This window comes from Perca fluviatilis, chromosome 9 (genome assembly GCF_010015445.1).
Source record: "Perca fluviatilis chromosome 9, GENO_Pfluv_1.0, whole genome shotgun sequence".
Taxonomy (NCBI): Eukaryota; Metazoa; Chordata; class Actinopteri; order Perciformes; family Percidae; genus Perca; species Perca fluviatilis.
Genome location: NC_053120.1, coordinates 31,385,859 through 31,404,656, shown reverse-complemented (window position 1 = coordinate 31,404,656; position 18,798 = coordinate 31,385,859). Strand labels below are relative to the sequence as shown.

General features: G+C 39.8%; 2 protein-coding genes across 3 annotated transcripts in view; one reads left to right on the top strand and one right to left on the bottom strand.

Annotated features, from left to right (window-relative positions):
• uhmk1 (U2AF homology motif (UHM) kinase 1) overlaps positions 1-884 on the bottom strand; it is a 110,144-nt gene extending 109,260 nt beyond the window's left edge. The window contains exon 1 of the mRNA XM_039810883.1: positions 59-884. Coding sequence (XP_039666817.1) covers positions 59-365 — 307 coding nt within the window. The 5' untranslated portion in view covers positions 366-884. The remainder of the gene's footprint in view (positions 1-58) is intronic.
• A 2,014-nt stretch (positions 885-2,898) lies between these two features.
• scp2b (sterol carrier protein 2b) overlaps positions 2,899-18,798 on the top strand; it is a 40,476-nt gene continuing 24,576 nt past the window's right edge. Inside the window, exons 1-5 of one of the 2 annotated variants that reach the window (XM_039810884.1) lie at positions 2,899-3,155; positions 8,679-8,778; positions 11,902-11,958; positions 12,135-12,264; positions 13,071-13,150. In XM_039810884.1, coding sequence (XP_039666818.1) covers positions 3,043-3,155; positions 8,679-8,778; positions 11,902-11,958; positions 12,135-12,264; positions 13,071-13,150 — 480 coding nt within the window. In that variant the 5' untranslated portion in view covers positions 2,899-3,042. The remainder of the gene's footprint in view (positions 3,156-8,678; positions 8,779-11,901; positions 11,959-12,134; positions 12,265-13,070; positions 13,151-18,798) is intronic. The other variant, XM_039810885.1, reaches the window with a different exon arrangement.

Sequence of the window (18,798 nt, the reverse complement as noted above, 5' to 3'; positions counted from 1 at the left end):
CTACCACGGACACAGGTCAACATGTTTTAGTAAAACTGGCTAACGTTAATGTTTTTACCAATGTTTTTATGTCCCTGGATATCTTCCAGCACGGACCTCTCCTTGTGATACCCGTAATCTCCTCCATGAGTGTCGGTCTGAAACTCCTTGACAGCGGCGGTGGTGGTGGCTCTGCCTGAGCTGACCCGGTACACCGAGGCTGAGACTCCCTGGCCGAGCCGTGATTGAACCGTCCATATCTCGCCGAAGATCTCGAACAGTACCGGCTTTATGTTTTGGTCTACGCTACCCTGTGTCGGTTCGATGCTTTCGGGACGCGGTGCCTGTACCTTTGGGCTCGTCTCGGGGGAACCGCAGTGAGCCATCGGGCAACAACAGACAGGAGGAGCGGAGCCAGCTAACGTTAGTTGACAAGTGGGGGCAGCTGCAGAAGCATTGCGAGCAAACCGGGCTATATCAACGCCACATAAAACTACTAGGACGTGTCAACGACAGCTAGCAGACAATCCAGCTGCGCCCGCAAACTTGATAAGCATATAGCACTTCCTGGGCATATTAGACTGTTACTGTTTGCTTAAAGTTACTGAGGCTGTCAAAATGAATTCACGCAAGTCAGCTGAGAAAAAGTTAGCTAAGTTTGCTGCTCCAAATGGCTAAACTAACGTTAGCCACTGAGTTTCAGCACAAAAACAAACCACTTCCACAACACACAGGGAAATGCTTCCCCCATAATACAGCATTTGTATCGAAAACAATAACGTTAGAGTGTAACGTTATTAGTTTTAACTGCAATCAAGTTTTGGTTGTTATCAGTCTTACTTCCGTTTCTAATTTCCTCGTCTCTACTTTCCGGTGCATCTTTACCTGCAGTCTGCCCCCTTACGGTAAGGCGTATCCCAATACTTCCTCTCAATGGTATCATAGACTAATGGTACATGAATGTTCTCTTTCTGAAGGATGTGCAAAAACCTGCTGATTTTTACAGTTCCAACTATTGTATCAGGCCTACTTGTGTATGTAAATGGCTTACATTTATTTGGTTAATTGTATTACAATTTAACCGAGTAAACCTGACATCTTCTTTTCTACCTTTACCTTCATATCTTCTCACCCTAACCGCCTTTTGAATTTTGTAATACTCTCTACCTTTTGTATCTTTGTCCCAGATTTCCTGCCATTTAATATTAACTCTCTGATGAATGATTGATTTTACTTCTGCTCTTCACAACCTAACGTTTAGTTTATTATTTTTATGTAATGCATTTTTAGCCATTTTGTCCACTATCTCATTTCCCTCTACCCACATGTGCTGGAATTCAACAAAAATGAATATCTATTCCTAGATGCTGTAAATTTAGGAGCTTCGAATATACCTCTATAAATAGATCTTTCCTTGTCGTTTGTCCTGACTTAAAGGTCCCATGGCATGAAAATTTCACTTTATGAGGTTTTTTAACATTAATATGAGTTCCCCCAGCCTGTCTATGGTCCCCCAGTGGCTAGAAATGGTGATAGGTGTAAACCGAGCCCTGGGTATCCTGCTCTGCCTTTGAGAAAATGAAAGCTCAGATGAGCCGTTTTGGAATCTGCTTGTTATGAGGTCATAACAAGCAAGGTTACCTCCCCTTTCTCTGCTTTGCCCGCCCAGAGAATTTGGCCAACCCATGAGAGAGAGACATCATGGCTTTCAAACGAGAAAAGTGGCAGTTGGTCAAGGCCACACCCCCACCCACCACCTTGCCCCTCCCACTCTCCTCCTCAATAGCTTCAGACACAGAAATGGCACATACTGAGGAAAGCTCATTGTAGGACTGGCTCTAGTGGCTGTAATTCTGCACCAAAGCTGAATTTCGGGAAAGAGACTTCAGATACAGTATTAGGGGACCACTAAGGTCTATATAAAAGCATCCAAAGAGCACCATGTCATAGGACCTTTAAAACTTTGTATTGTTGCTGCAGAATCCAAGCAAATTACTACTTTTAAAGATTTAACTGGACTGTGCTTTACTGAATCTAATATACTCCTTGGGCCCTATTTTAACGATCTAAGCGCACGGCGTGAAGTGCATGGCGTAGGTGCGTTTAGGGCATGTATAATTCAAATTCGGGTTACCAGTTATGCCAAAAGAATATGCAGAAGTTTTTGATGCTGTGCCAAATGTTAAGTGTGTTTTTTATTTGTTTATTTTGCACAAGAAAATCAAGACAACAGTAACAAAAGAAAATAAAGTAATAAAATAAAGATTGTGCAGGTGAGATTAATAAAACCCCTAGGGGTTTATAGAAGGAATCTCACCTAAGGAAGAGAAGAAAAAAATATATAGTGAGCAATTACAATTACAAGAGTCCTAAACAAACAACAACAAATTGAACACAAGTAAGCACTGCAGTTAAAAAACAAAAACAAGTATAAGGTTGGCTATATAAACAACAAAGACATAAAATAAATTACTAGAATATAAATAAAATGAGGATATGTTGACTTATTAGAGGTGCAGTAATCAAAGTTTCAATGATCGATCCATTTAATAGTAGTATGTTTCTTGGAGAAGTTGACATTACAACAATAAATGCTCAAATAAACACATCAGGAATTACATACAAGATTTACTCAGATTACTCAGACATGAATTGGCAGGAAATGTGACTAGTTGGAGACAAATTCTGTAATAATAACAAAGTTAAAAAGGGGTTTCCTTTAAAACTGAAATTATTTATCAAGAACTGCTATTGCAAGAACCTATCAAAGAGCCTTTATACTATTATTATTATTATTATTATTATTATTATTATTATTATTATTATTATTATTATTATTATTATTCTAAACCATCTCTGAACCTTTGGGTGCAGTCTAGATTTTACTGCGCATGTGTTTTACCGTAATGATATGACGCGTGACATCTTTTTTTCCTTCGAAGAAACAAGGAAGTGTTAGTTAGCAAACCCACAGAGCCATAGACAGTATATAGCATAGAGCAAACCAGACAGCAGGCCATTGTATATATATATATATATATATATATATATAGCTATATATATATGGACAGCACAGCAGTCAAGTACAAGCTAACGTTAGCTGTTGGTCTGTTACAACTGCGGCACTCTCGGTTCACCTACCTTTCTAGCAAAATGCCTGAAATACTGACACCAAGGTAAGAATACTAAACACCGTAACGTACCGTATTATTGTGACACGTTAAGGTTACATGTTTTTAAATCATTCATTGAGGTCACCGTCTTTGTTCCAAGTAGCTACGAAATGTCAAACAAACAGCTAACGTTAGTTACGTTAACGTATGTTGAAGTCTCTAGCTACTCTAGCTCTTTCATACAATACAAGGCTTTAGCTTGCTGTTGGTTACAACATAATTAGCACATACGATATTGTAGTTGTATGTAGTTTTAACTGCCGTAAATCTGTGATAGAAGTAGGCTAACGTTACATAAATCTACTGCTGTCCTTTTCATTAGCTGATTGTGGACTAATGTTACCAGCACAGTTAGTTTGTTTTGTTGTGCAGTGTCAGCTTCTCCTCGGCTAGCTAGCTGACAGGTGCATGGTGACATCCTGGATTTAACTGAAAGTCGCTGTTTTGATGTTTCACCGACTGTGAACTAGGAAGTGAAGGTGTAAAAGGGGGAGGCCACAGTCATTTTTTGTGCAAGTAATAAATGATTAAGTGGGCTTTGTGCTGTGTCATGTCAGCTGTTTTACCAGATATACAGTGCTGGGATACAGCCATATTAGGGATGCTCGTTTATGAAAAAAAAATCATAATCACGATTATTTTGGTCAATATTGAAATTACGATTATTTAACACGATTACTCATTGTCTTTTGGAAAGATGTTGTATTTTTTTTAACTTAAACAGTTAAACAAATCAACCGTGAAAACTGACATTTTCAACGTCCAATATTTTATATATTTACTGTATTTAATAAAAGAATGACCACAATTTGTCACAAAATATTAAGGAAACATGCTAAGTTTAAATCCTATATTCTCTGACAACAATGCTAAAGCCTGTATTCCGGGATGGAATGTCTGTATTTGTTTTGGCCTGTGTGTTATGGAGGACAGAACCACTTAGCTAAAACGGCAGACACAAAATGCAGTTAAAATGTCTGTGCAACATGAACAGGGCCCTTACATGACAACAAGATGCGTTTTCAACTCAGACATTGTTTAAATTCACCTACCCTGTTAGCTGCTAGCTGCCGTCTGGGATGAGTGAGTGTGTTCAGCCAGGCTTCGGTAATAATCATCAAGCAGCAGTTCCGTGTGTATTTGTAGTATATATATCCATTTTGTGTGTGTGATCCATCTGGTGTTGGTGAGAGTTCTCCTTTTAAGTCTAAATAAATAAATGCATAAATAAATGTTTAAATAAATACATAAATAAATGCATAAATAAATGAATAAATAAATCCTGAAATAAATAAATGTGTGAATGATTGTGTAAATAAAGAATAAATAAAAGAATGACTAAATAAATGCATTAAATATATTTTTACATTTTTGTCAAATGCTAATGAGGTCAGAGGTCTTAACCTCAGTTTAAAGCAAACATGATTGGTCAAATCGGAGAACCAGACAAAAGCAAATGATCCCCGATCCCTAGCGAATCTTCCTACCTGTGATACACTATGAAAACCAGCTTTAGTTAGCATAATGGCTACGACCAGCTGGCAGATCTGCTGCACCATGTAAAATGTCCTTAAATAGGCCTACAACAAGCGGATCCGACCAGGGATTAAACCTCTTTTATTGATATTTGTTTACTGTCAATACATTTGTCTTTTTTTTTTTTTTTTTTTTTTTAAGCTACATTCAACATAATGATGAGAGAGAGAGAACAACAACCTGATTTCTCTGCCATGTAAACACGATAAGGCTAATAGTTGTAATATTCATTACACACATGATTCAAACAATATGCTAGCTCCGTCCGTGGGTTTATAGCAGTGTCCATAGCAACCAGCCGTTTATTGCAGATTATGTGAACATAGTAGGGAGCAGAGGAGAGCTGCTGTCAGCTCCTGCCTGCTCCTCTGTGCAAACTCCTGTTAAATCACATAAGACTAGGGCTATCAAAAGTAAGTTCTTGTTAATTTTGTTTGTTAGATAATTGTTCATTTTTTGAAGTTTTTTATCTATGTTTTGGGGATCCTAAACATAGCCTACTGTTCTGTACTGTACATGTCCTGTTGCACTCATTAAGATCTCATCTGAGCAGATTTCTGTCATTCAAACAACTCTGAGTTGTAGTTTAAAACTTGTACAGCCAATTTATGGAATGCCGTTTTATTCAGTATTAAATGAATAAATAAATACGTCAATACATGAATGAATAAATATGCCTTTGAAATACATCATGAAATAAATAAATGAGGCAATAAATACATAAATAATAAAATACATGTAAATATTCACATATAAATGAATCAATTAAATATATTAAAATGTTTTACTTTTATTTCATGGTACTTTTATTTCCTAATCCCACATTTATTGATTTCCCTCTATTTATTTCCAGTTCTTATATGCAAATCAGGGGACGTGGCTATCTCTCACATTCAGAACAGAGCTGTGGGCAAAAAAAGGCTGGCAAAGTGCGGACATAATAGAAGACATCGGTGGGCTCCGAGATAGCATGCTATCATTAGCAGATCAAATCGATCAACATGGTCTATATCAGTAGATACTATTTTGGCACATATTGAAGAATGGAAAAACTAGGGCGGATAAGTGCTCTTCAAGAAATATACATAGACAACAAAGTTTTAAATTGTTGACTGATTGACCAGCGTGTTCGTGTGGAAGATGTCCAAGAAGTCAACGTTACCGCTACTACAACAGTGTTTCCTTTAGGATTTTTTTTAGCAGTGGGGGCAGATCTGTCGGAACCCCAGGGCTCCAGACTAACTTTTTGCCTTGGTTGCACTGGTGCGCCTAACTTTTTTATTTAGGTGCACCAGCACAAAATTTAGGTGCACCCAAATTTTTCCTCGCATCGCCATTAGCGCTGAATGGCGATACGCGATATATAGCTCTGTATTTTTTTAGAAAGTGGGCTAAATATTCAGTTTTAAGTCAGAGCCACTATTCACAAGCTCTTTTCTTAAAACAGATTTATTAAAATAAAATGCAAAGACAGGGTTTCCTTTACCAGTTTGAAAATATACAGCTGCAACACATGTAAATGAAAGTTATCTGAAATAAATAGCCTAGGATATATAAAAAAATATATCTCTGAGAAAGCTCCTTCACTTGTTTTCAACAACAATAACAGACTGATTAAAAGAGAAAGAGGACGCCCGGATAGCTCAGTTGGTAAATATAGAGGTTCGACTCCGACCTGCAGCCTTTCCTACATGTCATTCCCCCCTCTCTCTCCCCTTTCATGTCTTCAGCTTTCCTATCAAAATAAAGGCCAAAATCTTAAAAAGAAAAAACAGACCGAAAGACATAGGGAGACCGAGGAAGAGAGGGGGAGTGTGATGGACTGAAGCATATGCTACTCAGAGAGTGACGGCTGACTCATTATGAGTGGGTCCAGCACGGGTCGAACCCGTCTTGTGTAGGCTATGATAGGTCTGTATCGTCACTGCGCTGCATTTTTATGAACTATGATCCAGCAGGCTCCATCTTACACGCTATTAGTCAACCAACTGAAGTTAGTTGCATTTAATAACTTCTAATGTGTTTTTTGCCGTGGCGGCCGCAATAACAGAGAGTTACCAGCGGAAACACTGGTACCAATACAGGTTTCCCTCTTATACTTAACAATATACAGCTGTGTTAATAACAATTAAAACTGTAGACAAATGTCAGCAGTGTGGACTGGTGGTGCTGTCTCTCTCCATGTTGCAGGTGCGCAGTGTGTGTGTGAATGGCGGCGGGGCTGCGTGGAGGAGAGATCTAAACACAGGCACGGCTTTACAGAAGGAATGGGTCATGTAACGCTAAACACTCATTAAACCATATCCATATAAACATATACAACATCAAATCACAAGAGGGGGGAGGAGGAGCAAAGTGTACCTGCTCTGCGCTGTGACAGGACTTGACCACTTTAAAGCAGCGGCACTTACACAGACAGCCAGGTCGCATCTTTGCTCAAACCGCAGCGGTGCATACTGGAGAGAAACTGAAACTAAAGTATCGGTCTTATTACACTGGTATTGATCAATATCAATACCAACGTTGGTATCATTCTTATCAATATTTGGATCGATCCGCCTATCACTAGCGACCGCTTTCGGCTCGCCATTAATATTATAGTGAACGGTGTCTGCGTGGAGTTATAAAAGTGTAACTACACTTGCAACTGCTTAACCAGCATTGCTGTGACTTAAACAAACTGTAGAGTCTGCGTAGTTTTGCTCTGTCCGCTCCACAGCTCTGTGTGTGTGTCGGAGCCCCGCTCTCTGTCAACTTGCAGAGAGGACAGAAAAGCTTGCACTTAATTGCGCACTCATGTACCGAAATTTGGCACTGTTTGATTTATTGTGACTCGGCCCTCGGTAGTACCGACGTAATTCGCTTGGTACCCAAAAACAGTATGGGTTCGGAACCCAACCCTCACGGAGAGTAGGATTGGGTTAATGTACACAGAGCCATTGATATGCATAGCTAATGGCGGTTTCCCATTACATGGTACCTGCTTGACTCTACTCGCGTTTCCTTTTGCTGCCTCCAGCGTCTTTTGAAAAAAAAAATTCTTCTGGCTGTGGCAACAGCCACATGCCGAGAATCAAAAACAAATCCCCTTCGACGTTGTGTGTGTCACGTTAGGTAACGGCAGTTATAGGAAATAAATCAAGTGAGATTTTTCCATAGACTTCTATAGAAGCGGACTTCTTTTTGCAACCAATGGAGTTACCTGCTGGAAATTAGATTGAATGCAGGTTTAAGGCACTTTCGCATTTGATTATTTTTCAGACCCAGAAGCTTCATCCATTTTTTTTTTTTTACACCTCCTTATCTCTTATCGCCACCATCTATTTTACATATGAATGTATTTGCAAAGACACTGTCGGAATTACATGACTCTGCAGAGCCGTTTGCTTTACTGAACTCAAGCAAACGGTCATCCTCTCTCTCTCTCCTCTTTAAGGGTGAGCAACCGGAACCGTGACAGGACGTCATCACTCGCGAAGTCATGGCAACCAAATAAAAAAACGAGTCTAACAGAGGGACAAACAGCGGCGAAAGCCTTGATGGATAATTTACCATGAAAACCACGCTAGTCCTGTGAAATATAACAGCTACGGTATCTTGTAAAATAGCGTTATGGGCATTTAATTTGATGAATCTACTGTTTCAGACCCCAGGTGGGACAAGAAGCCAACGTTGGTGAACGCTGTGGTCCCTCTGACTTTGACTCGTGCAGCCGGATACATATTTCTGCGTAAAAAAACCCCCACCCTCGCTGATGGAAAAAATCCTAGCGGAAACACTGTTACAATTTGAAATGTACAAGGGTAAACAAACTATTGTGAGATCCAATGGCAAGATCCATACATGACAATAACTATCAAAGTGAATGTTTAATCAGTGATTGTTTTGTCTTCAGCAACCATGTATGTTTCTGTGCAGGGTTTTAATCCATTTCTTACATTGCTAACCTTAATTTTTTCATTCTCATTCATTTCCCTTTATCTTTTCAAGGATTCAAGCTATTAATTCAAGCAACACTAGTACTAGTAACAGACTGGAGGGGTTCAAGGCACACGCTGTGTTCCAGGAAATCAACAAGAAGCTCCAAGAGGTGATTACATGACTTAGAATAGAAGATATTGTCGTTAATTGCAGACTTGTGACTATATATACACTACCGGTCAAAAGTTTTAGAACACCCCAATTTTTCCAGGTTTTTATTGAAATTCATGCAGTTCAATGTCTTATTGTACTATTGTAAAGAATAGAACAAATGAGCAATTTAAATCATGGAATCAATTTATAAACCAAAATGTATTCTAAATTTTTGACTCATCAAAGTAGCCCCCTTTGGCAGATATAACAGCTGAACACACTCGTGGCATTCTTTCTGCAATGGAAATCAAATATTCTTCAGAAAGTTCTTCCCAACTCTGTTGCAGAAGTTCCCATAAATGTCTTTCATTGTACAGTATTCCGATCCTACTAATGGGTTCTGGTATCTAGTGCGGTTTCAAAATTCCATGTTTTTAAGCTTACCATCTAGTTCTTTTTTCCTAAGGTAGTTCTGGCATAGCTTGGACTTATGTTTTGGGTCATTATCTTGCTGTAGGATGAACCCCTGACCAACTAGGCGCATACCAGAGGGTACTGCATGGCGCTGCAAAATGCTGTGGTAGCCAAGGGTGCCTTTCACTCTGTACAAATCACCAACCCTGGATCCAGCAAAACAGCCCCAGACCGTCATGCTTCCTCCTCCATGTTTAACAGTTGATGTCGCACACTGAGGAACCATCTTTTCGCCTACTCGACGGCGTACAAAAATCCTGTGTGATGAACTGAAGATTTCAAATTTTGTTTCATCAGTCTATAGCACCTTCTTCCAGTCTTCAGTAGTCCATTGATGATGTTTCTTGGCCCAGGCAAGCCTCTTTTTCTTATTCTGACGTCTTAGCAATGGCTTTCTTGCTGCAACTCGACCTATCAAACCTGCAGCTTGAAGTCTTCTCTTTACAGTTGAAACTGAGACTTGCTTATTATGACCACTATTAAGCTGTGCTTGAAGCTGTTGTCCTGCGAGCGGCCTATCAAACAAGCTGTTGACTCTCAGATACTTGTCTTCTGATTCTGTTGTGGCTTTGGGTCTGCCAGACCTCTTCCTGTCAGTTTCCCCCAAAAGTGCCTTTTGATGGTGAAGAATACTGTACTCACTGACACCTTGACTTTCTTCGCAATTTCTCTGTAGGAAAGACCAACATTCTTAAGTGTTATGATGGTCCGTCTCTCTTCCGTTAACTGCCTTTTTCCCGCCACTTTTATAGCAACACACTACTTTCTGCAGTACAATACTGTTCAAATAATGTTCACGAGGGTACGGTACCACAGTGTGTTCCAACAATACTTTTATACAAACAGAGGGGGTTGTAAGTAATCCAGACAAGTTGGAACACCTGTGGGAATTGGTAGCACCAACTTTCAAAGCTTGATCAACCTCCATTCCTGCAGAACAGCTTTACATTGTTAACCCATTTCTTGTTCCCTGAAAAAGGCCTATTTGTAAAATACTGAAATGTACATTATTTTTCAGTTTTGGGTAACCTTACATTTTTTTAACCTCAAGCAGTTCACCACTTATCTTTGTACCATTTCAAGCTATTCATTGGACTTGGAACTGCTAAAATTTCAATAAAAAACTAAAACAAATTGGGATGTTCTAAAACTTTTGACCGGTAGTGTATATATCAATAAACATACATTAGAGGTGTGATTAGAGGTGTGGCTGTGGCTCAGTGATACAGCAGTCACCTGCCAATTGGAAGTTTGGGAGTTTGATCCCTGGCCCTGCAGTCCCATGTCGAAGTGTCCTGTGTAAATGTGTGTGATTCTGTGTGATTCTGATGTGTGTGTATCTGATGAGAAGGTGGCACCTTGTACGGCAGCCTCGCCACAGTGTATGAATGTGTGTGAATGGTTCCTGTACTATGTAAAAGCGCTTTGAGTAGTCCTTAAGACTAGAAATGCGCTATATAAATACAGTCATTTACGTTTTTTTTAGCTGCCGATACGTTTTTGTTTAGTCATAGCAGCCAATATAGCTGTTAAAGTATTGGCCATTTTAAGTTTGTAGTGTATTGGGATCTCCACCAGGTGGCAGCGTAACCGGCTACATAATGGTGTGTGACTCTATAGTAGGCCTATGAATAAGAATCACAAGTCAGTCTTGTTAGTTTCCCACCAAAAATTTGCGCATATATGCAGGTTTTTGAGAGGGAATATCTGCTAATGATAGATTGACTTTCCCATTGCAAGTAGACAAGTATGCGTTCGGTACCGAACAACACCTGTTTTCCGGTGCTTGACGCACCGGAAAACAGGTGGTGTTAACTTATGTAAACAAACAGCTCTATTGGATTGTTGGATTGAGGATTTGATAATGCAAACGTGCAAATGGTGCTGGAATAAATAAAGAATTATTAATATAAATGTTTGCTGATATATCTGAGGTAGGTGGATATGACAGTATATACTGTGTATATTGACAGGTATGTTTAAATTATGTGTATTTGTGTTTAACACTTAAAGCAACAGTACACAACTATTTTATATTAATGAACGTTCGTTGATTTGATACAAAGCTAATTAAGCCTATCAGCTCCATAAAATTTCTCAGTACTACCCATTGAAAAAGTTCCTGTTTGGAACGGGACGATTGCTGGCCTGTGGTATTGCTGCTTGTAGAATTCATCTAAACCAAATTGTACCCCAAAAAGTACTTACAGAAGGACCCCAAACCACTTCAAATGCAACTCTCCTGTATACTACTAACTTCCTGATTTAGTAATCAGACATAAGCCTCATGGATGTGTGTGTGTGTGTGTGTGTGTGTGTGTGTGTGTGTGTGTGTGTGTGGTGTGTGTGTGTGTGTGTGTGTGTGTGTGTGTGTGTGTGTGTGTGTGTGTGTGTGTGTGTGTGTGTGTGTGTGTGTGTGTGTGTGTGTGTGTGTGTGTGTGTGTGTGTGTGTGTGTGTGTGTGTGGCCAGCGGCAAAAGCCAATGTGTGCTTCTTTTGCATTTATCATCCAATCAACATCAAACTTGGCACTGCACTTACTACTTGCCCGTAGTTTTAAATCCATTGGACTAATGGTTTGAGAGGTATGCGCATAACAGACAGACGTTCCTGCAATTTATAGATAGATGGATAGATGGCAATGTTTACAAAATTGTGTTGTCCAGCATGCAGAAGCTCTTGGAGATGAAGAGGACATACAAAAACAAATCGTTTTAGCACAGGTATGGGAAAACCGAAATGATACCCAACCCTAGTCCTAGACCCTGATAGTATGTGGCCCCTAGCTAAGTGACTATGCCATAAGCTTGTAAATATAGGTAGCGAAAAAACTTAGTTCATGTGTAATACAGATGCTGTAAGGTTTACTGTGTGTAAAATCTCTGTGTACTTTGAACAGGAAGGGGAGCAGTTTGTGAAAAAGATTGGGGGAGTGTTTGCCTTCAAAGTAAAGGACGGCCCAAATGGACAGGAGGCAATTTGGTTTGTGGACGTGAAGAACGGCAAAGGCTGTGTTCACAATGACGCCGGTAAGAAAACTCAGGGGCCTGTAAAACAGTATCAGGGCTTTCTCTTCTTTCATGTGACAGTGGAAAGTTATTGTGAAATGTGCTTTTGTTAAAGTGCTCATATTATGCTTTTTTATGTCTTTTTCCCTTTCCTTTACTGTGTTATATATCTTTTTTGTGCACATTATAGGTTTACAAAGTGAAAAAGCCCAAAGTCCACCCAAAGGGACCATCTCCAACAGAAAACACTGTTCACAAACTGCACCAAACGGCTCTATTGTAGTCCAGCTTTTACTTCCGTGACGAACGTGCATCACTTTGTAACACACGTTATAATGCTCGCCTAGCTGCTAGCATGGCACGCCCTCATACTCTGCTTCTGACTGGGTAGTAGTCCTTACTTAGCTACTGCGCATGTGCGACTCCCAACAGAGATGGAAGAGAAGTGTGATGCCTCACTCTGTAGCTAAAACAGAGAGCTCCACACACAGGGTGAAAAGAGGAGCTGCAGCAGTGTGCAGTACAACAAAAATATGGTGTTTTTGAAAATTAAATCATGTAAACCTATTCTGATATGACCTCTAAATATGAACCTGAAAATGAGCATAATGTGAGCACTTTAATACTTAACTATAGGTTGAAATGCATTTTAAAGTTCAAGGTCTGTGCAGACTGTTTTTTTGCTTAGTCTGTGTGTGCTTTATTAGACATTTATATTTCTTTTTGCCTTTACACCTTCAAAGACCTGCAAGTCACTGAATAAATATCCCTGAGATGCCTGTTTCTGTTTTTTAACTAAGCGTATCTCCTGTATCTCTGCCCTGCAGCTAAGAAAGCAGATTGCACCATTGCCATGTCAGATACAGACTTGTTGGCCTTGATGACAGGGAAGATGAACCCACAGTCTGTGAGTATTCAATCTCTCTGTGGTTTGAGTGGACACCTTTGCATGTAGTATTGATGATGATTCTGATTCAGAGAAGTCATAAGTAGACTATACCATTTACCTTTTTGTCTTAAGTCAAGTGTGTGGAAGTATTTAGATTGTACCTGTCTTACCCCCATTGTCCATTGGATTCAGCCGTGAAGTATGTCTGAGCCTCTGGGCTTGGTGGGTAACGGTTAATGATCGCTTAATGAGGGTCGGCTATTGGTCAGAAAAAAAATTTGAATTGCTTTACTCCTCTGTTATTCTTGCGCATCAGCTCTATTTTTGTCAGAGCAGCTTGTGTCTATGAAATGGGAAATTCACTAATGAATGTATAGTATATGAATTCCTTTATTTAATTGACTCAGAGTTAATATTGATGCACTTCGTCTTTAAGAATAGGTAAACATTTTATGTTTTGAAACAACACATAGGCTACTGTACATCTACCTGTGCATTGGAACAGTTTCCATTTGCTGTAATTGTTTCTCCTCCACATATTGGCCATAAAGATATCGCTTCCTAAAGCAATTCCAATGTAAGTGATGGGGGACAAATCCACAGTTCTGTCTGTGCAAAAACAGATTTGAAAGTGCAGTCAAAACAAAAGAATAGAGTAAAATCAAGTGGGTATCTTCCAAAGTTGCAATGTTTTTAGTATGAAATTCCCTCTTTGTGTTTTCCTGGACTGTGTTTTCTCGCCGAGCTGTTGTGGAAGAACCATTACATGAAGAGGGAATTTTGTACTAAAAGACCGTAACTTTGGAAGAAACTCTTATGCCTCATTTTTGCTTCAGTTGAACTTCAGAATGTAAGAGCTAGTCTCTAAACATTAATGATTCACACCAACAATTGAGAAGCACCTGAGTCAAATCTTATCTGTTGAATCACTGCACTCTTTGTATTTATTTGACTGTGTGAAAATTTGATTTTCACATCAGATGATGGAAAAAGGCACGGAACTTTCGGTCAGGTAAAATAAAAGACCACCACACCAAATTCTTTAAAGTTTCTTATATATTATCATATATATTATTAGGGCCCGAGCAGTGAAACTGCAAGGACCTATTGTTTTTGTAAGTATTATTATTATTATTATTATTATTATTATTATTATTATTATTATTCCGACATGTAACTCGCATTTTTGAGGGGCTTAGCATGCTGGAAAATTCACAAAAATTTGCACACATGTCAGACCTATTTTAAACTACAAAGTTCTGTAGTGGTTGGGTTGCGTTGCCAGGGTGCTCCATAGTGCCCCCTAACGTGAGCCTTAAATTGGCCAAAAGTAATAAGTTAAATGGGTGATAGAATGATTACATAGGGTATTTCACACTGTTCCTTATGGTCTCCTAATGGGGTATGTAACATTGGTTGGGCTGAAAATGGCCTGGTTGATATTTTATTGGCCCTTATGCATCCCTGTGTTTTGACCCTATTTTCAACAAGAGCTTTTCTTCCAAATATGGTATGCTCATGAATATTTAGATGAGCTGCGCGCTGATTGGTTGAGCGAATCCACATACACACACATTAGAGACGTGACAGAATCTCATATTCCAGACACTGCAATGTTTCGTTACCAAATTCATTTCTGAGACTTTTTTATGCGAGAAATCAACTATATAAAGCTCAAATATGGGCCGTTTTACGAAAATGTATGGCTAATTGCAAATTTGGTAAGACGTGTCGGACTTTAGGAGCTCCACACAGTCTGACGAGAAAGCGGCAGCCTGCTGGGCTCCATACCCAGGGCAAAGTCACCCTTTGTGGATTACACTGCACTACCAGGACTCCGCGGCCGGCTGCCGGCATTACTATAATATATTTACAGTTTTAATTTCGTCACGGCACTTATATCACAGCTACCCCAAGGTCTTACAAAGCTAACAAAAGCTAACAGTCCGATTTGAATTTAAGGCATTTTTATGAATGTGAGGGTTCTTGTTAGGAGGAGCAGCTTTTACAATATACAGTATACAATTTCTGAGATCTGCATGACCTAGATTCAGAAGACTAACTGATCTCAGGTCAGTTGTGTAGCCTATGTAAATACTGGGGCATGACAAAGAGAGAGACTAGAGCCAAATGAGGAGGAGCCGCCGAGTTGACGTCAACTAGGCGGCTTGTTGAGATTTGCCCGTTTTCAGAGGCAGTTTCAAATTGTGAGATTTGCAGAGGAAAGAGGTGTCAATGGGATTTAGAGGTTCTGTGTATGTCCTAGTTACCCACTAAACTGTCATCATTCAACTATGACAAGGTAAAATCGGTTTTGCATTCTATCACCCCTTTAATATACCAAATTTGGAGGGGACATAGGTCTCATTTTGTAGTCCATGGTGCTATTTTTATTCTGAAATTCTGAAATTTCCCAAATCTTGCTTTTCCTGCAAAAATCTTCATTTTACCAACACTTGTTTGAGGACTTTAGGATGCACGAAAACTCTCCAAATTTTGCAGCCATGTGCAGAATAGTAAACTCTTTCAACTGAATTCACATTTAGGCTTGGGAGTGGTATGGTTGGTCTATAGCGCCCCCTAAATAGTTTTAACTCTTGGGCACATTTTTGACGGCCTCAAAATATATACGAAAACTCACAAAAATTGGCGCCCACATAAACACCTGGGAGGTTTGCGAGACTGTACGGTGATTTAGCCCATACCTGTAAGCGGGCTCCATAGTGCCCCCTAAGGCCTGGAAGGGCTCAACTTGGACATAGTTGCTCCGATCGTCACCAGATTTAATACACATATTGCTCTAATCATTGCGGACATATTTACCTTCATTAGCTCCGCCAACAGCTATTCCGATGGACACAAAACTTAACACAGTGGTTCCTCATGTGCCAATGAGGCTGTGTGCCAAATATGGCGTCAATCGGCCTTTAGATGGCGCTGTTTTAATTTTTTTTAATTAGGGCCCAAGCGCCGACCGCGGCGAAGGCCCTATTGAAACTGAAGGAATTAATAGGGCCAGAGTGCCGACAGCGGCGAAGGCCCTATTGAAACTGAAGGAATTATTATTCCTTCGTCCGGCAAATTAATCACCTTTTTAAGGGGCTTAACATACTCAAAAACCCACCAAAATTGGCGGTCGCATCAAACCTGGTGAAAATGTACGTATTTTAAGGGTTTCGGGAAGAGGCGCACAAAAATGGCTCGCTAGCACCCCTACAAAGTAAAAGAAATTGAGCCCCTGCGGTGTGTTTAACGTAGACTCATGAAAGTTGGTACACCTATGTAGCATGTCCAGACATACAAAAAATGTCATTGGAGCCATACCCTAAACCCAACAGGAAGTCCACCATTTTGAATTGAAAGTTCGAAATTAGTGCGATTTTGGCCATTTCCACATGTCGTACTTCAACGAACTCCTCCTAGAGATTTCATCTGATCAACTTCAAATTTGGTCTGTGCCATCTTAAGGCGTTAAAGATGAAAAGTTATTAAAAGAAAAACTTTTCGTCACAGGGCATAGCTGTGGCCGATGCGGCCATTTTGTGCGTTTCGCCATCAAAACAGGAAGTGGGTGTAACTTGAGTGTACATTGTCCAATTGTCTTGAAACTTTTCATGATTCATAAGCCTCGAACTCTGAGGACATTTACCAGACAAAATTGACTCCAAGTCATAGCGCTCCCTAGTGGCAACGGGAAGTAGGCCTAAAAGTCAAGTTGCTATACTTTAACAAACTCCTCCTTAGAGATTTCATCCGATGGACTTCAAATTTGGTCTGTACCATCTCAAAACCTTACAGATGAAAAATTATTAAAAGAAAAACTTTCATCAAATGGTGTGGACGTGGCGTGGCGGCCATTTTGAGTGTTTAGCGATGAACGAGAAAGTGGCTGTAACTGTACATTGTTATATCTGCTTGAAATTTTCTACTATCAACAAGAGTCCAGGCCTGAGGACATATACAGGCCAATATTGACTTTTGGTCATAGCGCCCTCCGCTGTCAACAGGAAATCAGCCTTATATGACAAACATCATCCGATTTACATGAAACTTATGTGTGGTCTACATATGATACTGAGACGCCCCCTTTCATAACATTTGAACTGTTTAAGGTAGAGTCTTGTGTGAGGTGTTATTGAACTCAGCAGAGAGTTTCTTCTCAGACCCTACCCCCTATGCTTAAGCCACGCCCCCTTTAATAACATGTTAACCATTTAAGGTAGACCCTTGCGTGAGCCTAAAGGAATTATTAGGGGTCCAAGCCCGAGTCTGGAAGAACCGGCGGTAGCAAAGCTACGCCGTTCGCACAGCAGGGCTGTGGAACCCTATTGCTTTCCTGAGTATTATTATTAGGGGTCCAAGCCCGAGTCTTGAAGAACCGGCGGTAGCAAAGCTACGCTGCTCGCACAGCAGGGCTGCGGAACCTTATTGTTTTCCTATGGATTATTTTCCTCCATTATTCTTCTCCGAGTAAAACTCCCACTACAGCCTAAACCATACATGTTGGAGGGGTGGGTGGGTGGGTGCCATTTTCAGGACTGGTCCAAAACTCCACAAGGACGTCAGGCGCAACAATTGACCCACTTCCACCACTAGGTGGCGCTATAGAAAAAATAATGCGTTTGGCCCTATAACTCCCACACCGTACACCAGACATTCAGAAACCATATATCCACGCGTTCCCTGGATCCAGCTGAATCTCCTGATATAGGCCACACCCATTTCCGCCTAGACTTTTATGCATGACAAATCGCGATTTATAAAAAAAAAACTACTTTTTCGATCTCCTCCTACACTCTAAGAAATAAATCTGTAAACTAAGTACTGGCAGCTCATTACCGGGATTTTGTCCTGTAATTAAAATAATTGCAATTTTCTATTTAAGGTTTAACACAGTAAATAAGGAAGACTGTTTTTGTTAATATTACTTACAGCAATACAAATTTAACTTTTCTGTTAATTAATGGTGTACGTATATGGTAATACATTTCTGTAAAACATTTTAAACAAATCTGATGAAAAAAAGATTTTTATTAACTCATCTTGTAAAATTCCTTGAAAATACAAAAGGACAAAAACATTACCCAAAGGGAAACCATATTAAGTTTAACAACATTAACACAATTTGTCACATTACAAGTTATATCATTATCGCGATATTCAACAACGCTGCACATTTTCCTCATTGTGCAGCCTTATCGGAGACCCACTAAATTTCCCTGGGACCCACACAAATGACTTGTGGTTCTTGGGCACTCACTTAAAACCCTATTAACATCACTATCAGAACATGTGTGCATATAGTAAATATGCTTGAGAGCTTTGGTTATCTTTATGTATTGGACACAGGTTTAGCATGTGTAACAATAACAATCTAAGCCACTAACACCCAGTTTTCATCCAACAAAAGCATTATTGGAATTTAAATCATCCATAAATACTGTATGCCTGTGTAAGCACACATCTGAAGAGTTGAGTGAAGTTTACATTTTTAAGAAAAATACAGTCCTCCCACTAAAGGTCAACCAGCATCTGAAACCAACTGGCCTATCAATAACATGAACAAGGTGTATGCTGATGAACACAGCAAGTGTATTTCTGTTGTACAACAGTGCAGAATGCAGAGTAATAAAACGGCCACTGAAACCTCGGTCAGGCTGTAACAT